General features: G+C 38.3%; 1 protein-coding gene across 1 annotated transcript; it reads left to right on the forward strand.

Annotated features, from left to right (window-relative positions):
* The first annotated feature begins 5,765 nt into the window (after window positions 1–5,765).
* On the forward strand, window positions 5,766–8,645 carry SNAI2 (snail family transcriptional repressor 2). Its single transcript, XM_073329416.1, has 3 exons — window positions 5,766–5,988; window positions 6,577–7,122; window positions 8,026–8,645. Exons 1-3 carry the CDS (start codon window positions 5,910–5,912, stop codon window positions 8,205–8,207), a joined length of 807 nt encoding a protein of 268 aa, XP_073185517.1. The 5' UTR covers window positions 5,766–5,909; the 3' UTR covers window positions 8,208–8,645.
* Window positions 8,646–8,881: the final 236 nt, after the last annotated feature.

Consider the following 8,881-nt stretch of genomic DNA (forward strand, 5'->3'; position numbering starts at 1 on the left):
TTTCACTCTTAATTTCTCTTTGCATCAGTTCTTAATTTGCAAAATTTGAGATAATAATACTTCCTTTCCCCAACCCATTATCTGTCTTGTCTATTTGGACACTGAGCCCTTTGAGGTAGGGATTGTCTATCACTATGTATGTCTATAGTGCCTAGCACAATGGGGCCTTTGGATGTTACTGTAATATACATAATAAATAATAACTATAATAATTCCAAAAAATCATAGGAGGAGACATATGATATGGGACCTATTAGGTCATCTATTTAGTTCATGTTTGTTGCCAACAGTACAATTTTCATCTTTCTGAATTTTTCTGTATTCAGAGTCTTTCTGTTCAACAGTGTAAATACATATGAAGTGCACAGTGTGACTGGAAATGTGATGATTTTGAGTTCCTAGTAAATTGGATGACAAATCCTAATTTCTCAAGCAACAACATACTGGGTATTTGTAATTAAATTGACATACATTAAATTATTTCAACTTTACACTTGTGTAGCTGAGAGCTGATTGTGTCCCACTGATGCCTGACTGAATGCAATTCTTGTCTTTCTCCTAGAAATACCAGACAACAAGAAAAGAAACATGCAGTAGCTCACAATTCACATTATACCAGAGTCAAACATTTAAAAACATTCTGATAATTACAGGTTTCAGAGTAGCAGCCGTGTTAGTCTGTATCCGCAAAAAGGAAAGGAGTACTTGTGGCACCTTAGAGACTTTCCACTGAATACATCCAATGAAGTGAGCTGTAGCTCACGAAAGCTCATGCTCAAATAAATTGGTTAGTCTCTAAGGTGCCACAAGTACTCCTTTTCATTCTGCTAACGTAGTCTCAAATATTTTAAATCATACTCCACTTTTTAAATTAAGGATTTGCGAATGGATTCGATATTTGGCAAAACAAGTTCTGCTCTCTAGTAAATCAGGTTCCAATTTATAATGGATCTGACTATATTTTGATGATTATGTAAGTACAATTCATTCATCAGCCACTGGGTGGTATGACTGGCACAGATGTTCCCTTAGAGACAGACAAGTTGAGTGTTGTAGTTATGTCCAGCAGATGTCTCTTTCCAACCATGTAATATTTATTTAACTGTTTATTCTGTAAAGGATTTTACAGGGTCAGCATTTTCAAACCCTTTGTTCTTCTTATGAAACAATTACCAATTACATTCTGGAAGATTAGTAAAAGTCAATATGATGCAGAAAGCATTGCTTTTCATAGTAAATTATTTCACTCTAACATAGAACACTTCTGTTTAATGAATACTTGTCACATAGGTACTATAGATATACACAGATTTAGAATGCATTGGGCTAGAATCAGATTTCAGTTACGCATGTGTAAATCTGGAGTAACTCAGCAGCACCCAATGGAGTTACACCGATTTACACAGGTGGAAATGAGAGCAGAATTTAGCCCATTGTTAAAAATATCCCTGTGTAGAAACAACTCTGGAGGAAAACTGAACTATGACAAGTTTCATTCATTATGGGCTAAACTCTGCTCTAAATTACATCCTATGAAGACAGTGAAGTCGCACAGGTATGAATGAGAGAGTTCAGAAGTTAGCCTTATTGAAGCTATCTGGTACAAATTGAGTAACGGAATAGCTAACCAATATTGCATCTTATTAATAAAGGCAAGTCTCTTCTAAGCAATCACTATTTATAGCTCAGAATACTAGAGATGGGCTCCAACCAGTACCCCAGATTCAAAGCCCCTTGAACTTTTCAAAAGTTGAGACTCTGATCTGAGATTTGTGGTTCAGCCACTATTTCTATAATAGTCCTCAACCGGAACCATAAATCTGAACTGCCCAAAACACAGGGGCAGTTTGGTTTTGCAGCTCATACTTATTTCAATAATGGGCCCGTTTTTATTGCTTCCAACACCCAAGTCACTGTTCTTCTTTCCCAGAATATAAATACTGGCGCGATAGGAGAAATATGAAAGCACAGATTAAGTACAACACTTGATGGATATGTTCTACAGCTCAACTGGCTTTTGAAAACTGATCCTATTTTCAGGAAACGGGACTCATCAGCTTTACAACACCACACATATTGCATATTAGAGCTACAGAATTTTCCTAGAAGTTTGAAAAGACTTAAGAAATAGAAGAGCTACATTGCAGTCAAAACAGCAATTTACCAGATACTTTTGTTTTTATCCCCTTCTGGGATGAAGTGAGCACCTGCATGATTAAATCTAAAGTAGTACATCTGGTACACACCATCAGGCCTGATCCTATGAGCTGCTGAATGCCTCTTGGCTGTCTAGGCTTAGTACCTTGCAATATTGACTTATGTGGAATTTGAGGACGCTGAGCGCTGCCTGGGAGGTGCTCAACACTTTGCAGCTTTGGGTCTGGTCTCAGGGAAAAATATTTTACTCTACAGGTTCTAACTGAACATACAATGACTGTTCTGAAGGTTTAAAGCTGATTATGTTTGTTGCTACTGTTATATTTCATACAGTTAATTATTATTTTCCAGTCCATGATCTTGCTAATAATTGATGCTTAGAGAGGGGATGAACTGTTTCTTTGGAGCAGTTGCCAGGTGGATTGTTTTTTATTTTTTTCCATACTATTTCTTTGATGTACTAGTGCTGGCATTGTCCCATGTCCAAAAAGTATGAGAAGTTGCACTGGTTCTCAGAAGGTGTCACACTTCTGTGTGAATCACTGAATGACTCAGGATACATCTACCATGTTCAAAGAGTGAAAATTCTCTGCATCTCTGCCCCATTTGTCCAGATTAGAAGAAAAGACTTAGGCCAAGATTTTCAAAAATAGGAGCCTAAATGTAGGCTCCTAAGTCTTTATTAGGACACATAAATAAGTAGCCTGATGTAGGTGCCTAAATATGGTTGTAGAAGCTTACCTTCAGGTTCATATTTTTGAAAATCTTGGATTGAACACTTTATTTGTGCATGTTTTTAGGCGCTGGAATGCTTTGATGGTTTTTCATATGCCTGTTTTGTTCAGCAGCCGTAATAATATATTTAACTAACAGATAACTTTATGCAGGAGAGGCATTAAAGGTGAAGTATTAAAGGGTAGTTATTATAGAAATGGGCGCAATATTTTGCCTCCCAATTGAAATAGCTGCCAGAAACACTTATCTCACTCCAGAATACTGGAGCCGCCAGCTTCCAGAATGAAAGGTAATCTTTTGTCTTAGCTAGGACTTGTACTCAACCGTTGTATTTAGCTCAAGTCTTCCTTTCTAGCACATTGGTGCTGGATGTCTGCAAGCGTTCTATCATCCATGTTCGCATAAACATGAAGAACACCTGCTTACTCTGATTCACCCAGTCCTCATTCAGACTCTCCCAATTTTTGACAGCAGACCTCAATCGAGTATTACATGCTGTTAATTTCCTTTCAGAACCATGTAATAACATGCCTTACACCCAATTCTAACGTCATTCAAGCAGTCCAGTCACTGGGATAACATGTCAAGATTTTGTAATTTATATAAATGTAATTAATTTATACTGCTTTACCCCATTATTATGATGGTGCAACTCCAATGAAAACTGGAGTAACTCAGTGGTGAATCAGGCCTCTTGCTTTTTAAAAATATATAAGGTCATATTTTGAGCTGTGTAAATCGGCATGGCTCCATTCACTTTAATGGAGGGACACCAATTTACACCAGCTGAGGATCCAGACCATAGTTTCTACAAAGGGTCAATTATATATAAAACAGTACTTTACATCAGCTATTCCAGATCCTCCTGAAATACAAGGCTCAACAAAGGTTATGGAAATGTCTTAAATGGACCACAGCTGAAAAGATTTTCCTAGAGCTTTTCAGCGTTGTGGATGGTTGCTAAAAATTGTTGGAAATTTCATATTTTCTGTAAAGCTAAGGAAGAAATGTGCTTGTTTGTCATTGCACTTACTGCATTCCCTCTAAAAACTAGGATTCCAGTCTACACCTACCCTCCAGCTATGAACCAGCCCCCATAATCCTGCTCTGAACTGTATTTAGGCAAAAACACTTGCAGGTATTAGAGAAACCTGAACATTTCTTGTTGTCTTTAGTTACAACTCTTCCTTCCTCCTTCTTTAGCTTCGCTGCTTTAGCAGAGGTGTTTCCTATAGTTTGAAAATCCAAGTGATGGCTCTCACGTATCCACACTGGAGTTAGACTCTATTAACAGCTGAATCTTTTAAATCAGTTCTTGCAAACAGTGAACTTTTTCTCTGCACTTGTTTTGGCATCTTTGAGATTAAGAAGTCATGCAGCTTGACAAAGCACTTTGCTCCTACAAGTCTTAACAGACCCACAGGGATTTTTCCCCCCCATATCTCCATTCCAACACCTGTTGCAAAAAGGCTGGGGTGGTCTCAATGTAACTTCCCTCTGCCCCTCCTCCCGCTAATACATATATAGCTATACATAATAAATTATTCCAAACAGCCTCCAAAACACTGTTTGTAATATATATATTATATATATATAATATATATATAATATCCAGCTTGGAAGGTTTGTCACATCTTCAGATGTCTAGAAGTCCTAGGCTTTTTCCAGGTTTTCCTATGCATGCATTTTAAATCTTAAGCATGCTTGTAACTGAATGGCTTTTTCTAAAGCAATCTAGGTAACTGACAAAAACTAAGGCACATTCAAAAGACTTTTATCCTGAACGAAATACAAACAGAGATTATGCCTTTATATAAAGCCTGCAGTATCCTTGTGTTTTCTATGAAAATCCCATAAGGAAGTGTGTCTAATAAGGTTTTAGATTACCCTGGCTATCATTTTTGTTATTGTTTATTATCTGTACATGTTTCAATGTCCTTGGATAATCAGGAGTCTTTCAATGGCAGAAAATATTTCATTCTGTGCTAAAGCAGTTAAAGGAGTTATATGATTACTCAATCTCCACAAGGCAGGAAATAGCAGGTTCTTGCATTTTGGAGATGTTTGAAACTAAAAAAGTATTCCTAGTAGTAAGAATCTGAAACAGAGTCCATGGGTTTTACAAAACCCAGAATCCTGCTGTGAAACACTGCCTTTCCATTTGTTGCTGCTGCTGCTTTTGTCTCATATAATGTACCTTGCTATCAGCTATTTCTCAAAAGGTGAGGGTTAAGTATTTGTTAATCTACAAAATTTCCCAACTAAAACTTTTCAAAGTGCAGTTTCCAAACATAACAGGCACCTCCTAACCAAAGTCTCTCCTTAGCACTGCAGGCTGAGTTGTTATCTTGTAATGTTCCCCCCTTCTGCCCTTAATGAACAGTTTGTTCCATTGTATTTCTTTTATCAAACATCTGGAAGCCAGACTTGTTTTAAAGAGACTTTTTAGTTCATATGGACTTATCCAGCTCCCTCTTAGGGAAAAAAAGAAGAAGAATGCAGTTAATCAGTGAAATTACCACCTATTTAAAGTACTCTAACTAACACATTTTTGTAGACAGAAATTCTAAAGAACAATGTGCACCCACTTTGCACCAGAATAATTCACTCTGACAACAGATTCTTCCTCTGTTCACAGCTGTCCCAGTGGGAGGAGCTGAAACCTGAACCAAATCCTTAACTTGTAGCAGGGATTGGATCCTTCTTGCAAAGAGAAAGAAAACCCTCCCAGCAAAACAGGCTGAGTTTGTAAAAGTGCTTGAGCAAATTCAGAAGCGATTGGATGAAAAGAAAACCTTGGCCCTCCCCTCCTGCACCTGACTAGTGGATATTTACAGCACTTTTCAAGGAGCCTCTCTGCACTGCCACTACACAATTTTACTGCATGGATTGAGCTGAGTAGACAATACTATAGGGACCAATGTGCTAGCAGTGATTCTGTGTGCTGCACACGATCTGGGGACCGTTATTCTAAACTGAAAGGAGATTCTGGAAGAAGGAGAAATTCTGCATTCAAAATGCCACGATCTTTCCTGGTCAAGAAGCATTTCAATTCATCCAAGAAGCCAAATTACAGTAAACTGGACACTCACACAGGTAATAAGATTAAAACATATGCCGCTGTGAATGAAAGCTGAAGTTGTTTTTATTCCCTGGCAGTGAAGGGGGTTACTTTTTAGTTTTCATATCGCAGGGCAAGATTTGGTTTCTTCCTAGCATTTTCTAGCTGCTTAAAACGATTTTTGAAAAACATGTAAGTGCCAGTCAGAATGAAACACTGCCAACTTTAAAAAGTTTGCTCATTGAATGGAACCCAATTATTTTATTTTATGTGGATTTACATTTTCCCTGTTCTGTTCATGTTATCAATGGAAGTTCCAACTTCTACACAAATCAGTTTGAAAGCTTGGCTGCTGAATGTGTTAGACTGCATGAATTTAGAAACAGCATGTTTCTTTGACTAGACCCTCCAAACCATATTGTGCTCGTTTAAGTGCACTGTGTGTGTACGCCTGCATCTGTATATATATGTAGCATTTTTACTCATTTAATCCTCTTCACATATAATTGTATAATGTTCATAGTGCTTGACTTCTGCGCTTGTTAAACCTCTAGGCATTTATTTTACTGCCTTTAAAGCAATTTTCCACTTTTCCTAATACTTTCTTCTTTCTTCTTCTCCAGTGATCATTTCACCATACCTGTATGAGAGCTATCCAATGCCTATCATACCACAGCCAGAGATCCTGAGCTCAGTAGCTTACAATCCAATTACTGTGTGGACTACAACTGGGCTGCTACCATCCCCGTTACCCAATGACCTCTCTCCTCTTTCTGGATACCCCTCATCCTTGGGAAGAGTTAGTCCACCTCCACCCTCCGACACCTCATCCAAGGATCACAGTGGCTCAGAAAGTCCCATTAGTGATGAAGAAGAGAGAATCCAGTCAAAGCTTTCAGATCCCCATGCAATTGAAGCTGAAAAGTTTCAGTGCAGTTTATGCAACAAGACCTATTCAACTTTCTCTGGACTGGCCAAACATAAGCAACTGCACTGTGATGCCCAGTCTAGGAAATCGTTCAGCTGCAAGTACTGTGACAAAGAGTATGTAAGCCTAGGAGCCCTTAAGATGCACATCAGGACCCACACACTACCTTGTGTCTGCAAGATCTGTGGCAAGGCTTTCTCTAGACCCTGGTTACTTCAAGGACACATCAGAACTCATACGGGTAAGAAAATCTATTAGAAATGCAATGTGTCAATTTTATCCCACCAGGATGCAGCTTGTTTTGTCTTGGGCAAATACTAGGGTCCTTAACATGTTATTGATGTTTACCTGGACAGTTATTTCCTAGCTATTTTTAAAGCATCATTAAAGTACAAAATTCGCACTCTGTTGTAACAATATCTCACATTCGTGGACCAGGTCCTCTACTGGTGTAAATCAGCATAGCCTCACTAAAGTCAATGTCATTTTTTGCCAATTTACACCAGGTGAAGATTTGGCCACAGTGACTTCAGGCTCACATTTAGGCTTTGGGAAGTGTTGTGTATATATACAAGGCTCAGTTTTACCCAAGGATCAGTTAGAAAACACCGAACCCTAAAATTTATACAAGTGTCTGCTCAGTGAAGCAATCAAGGAATACAAATGTTGCTAACGGAAACAAATCCTTACCAAAGTTTTTTGCTAAGACAATGAGTTTGGTGTAACATTGGGCACAGTGTTGTGTCTGAACAGCTGTTGCTGCATTTCTAGTTGTAGCCCCTATCTTAAGTAATTTATGCTGCTCTAGACATAACACAGGACAGCCGAAATGAACAGAAGGAACATTTGGAAATGTTGGGAGGAGCCCAACCTACAGGCTCTGGCTGCACCTGTTGAGGCAGAAAGCGTCAGCAGCTTGTCTTTCAAGACCACACCGAGCAGTATTCTCTGACAAGTCTGAAATGTCTCAGTACAGTCAGCAGTGCTTTGAGCAGTAACTGTAATATCTGCAGCATGCTCACCTTTTTATTACACACTTCAATTATTTAAACAAATCATTTTTGTTTACCAAGGGAAAATGGGGCTGTCCCCAGGGGTACTTATTGCTTTAAATGCTTAACTCTTTTTTTTAACGTTTTTTTAGGAGAGAAGCCTTTTTCATGCCCTCATTGCAACAGAGCATTTGCAGACAGATCGAACCTGAGGGCTCATCTGCAGACCCATTCAGATGTGAAGAAATACCAGTGCAAAAATTGCTCCAAAACTTTCTCCAGAATGTCTCTTCTGCACAAACATGAGGAATCTGGCTGCTGTGTAGCACACTGAGTCTTGCAGTCAATGTTTACCGGGATCCAATGCATTTCTCCACTCCTGTTGCAAATGATAAGTGGAAACCCAAAGGCATTTTCTCTTCTGCTTCCCAACCGCCTCCCCTGACCCCAGCCCACCCCCAAAAAGTGGAAGAACTTATAATGTCAGTACAAATTAGCTTAAGTATTTGTGCTAAATTACTTAAGTGTGAATTCTGAAATATGAGGGGGAAAGAGCCATGCATGACATTTCAGATAGATCATAAGGAAGAAGCATGATCAGCCTTCTTCAGCGATGAAGCCAAATGTGCATAGACTTATCTTACTAAGAAAAGTTGCAAAGAGTTAACAGTACATTCCTGCCAAACCATTTCAACCAAAGAAACAGTATTTAAAGAGGAAATAATAATAAAAATCCTACTCCAAGAGAATTTGCCAGACAACATGTATCTCAGGTGCCTTATAAAGTATTTTAAGTTTACTTTAGTAAATGTCTAATATTACTAGTTGTTTTTTTATTAAAAACTAAGGCCTTTATTGATGATCTGAAATGCTTTAAATCTGAATAGTTCAAAGAAGAGGAGAAAACACATTATGGAATGTATGAAAAATTATCTGCCGTATTTTAAAAGTTTGTGCCTTTAAAAAATAGACTGTAGCTTCAAACATTCCTGGTGCATGCTTGACCCA

The sequence above is a fragment of the Lepidochelys kempii genome, chromosome 2 (genome assembly GCF_965140285.1).
Source record: "Lepidochelys kempii isolate rLepKem1 chromosome 2, rLepKem1.hap1, whole genome shotgun sequence".
Lineage (NCBI taxonomy): Eukaryota > Metazoa > Chordata > Testudines > Cheloniidae > Lepidochelys > Lepidochelys kempii.

What these genes read in the sequence shown, in the direction of transcription:
- SNAI2 (XM_073329416.1), top strand. Translation starts at nt 5,910, where the DNA reads ATGCCACGATCTTTCCTGGTCAAGAAGCATTTCAATTCATCCAAGAAG. An exon ending in TAAACTGGACACTCACACAG is followed by an intron (nt 5,989 to 6,576) that starts GTAATAAGATTA and finishes CTTCTTCTCCAG; the next exon opens with TGATCATTTCACCATACCTG. An exon ending in ACACATCAGAACTCATACGG is followed by an intron (nt 7,123 to 8,025) that starts GTAAGAAAATCT and finishes ACGTTTTTTTAG; the next exon opens with GAGAGAAGCCTTTTTCATGC.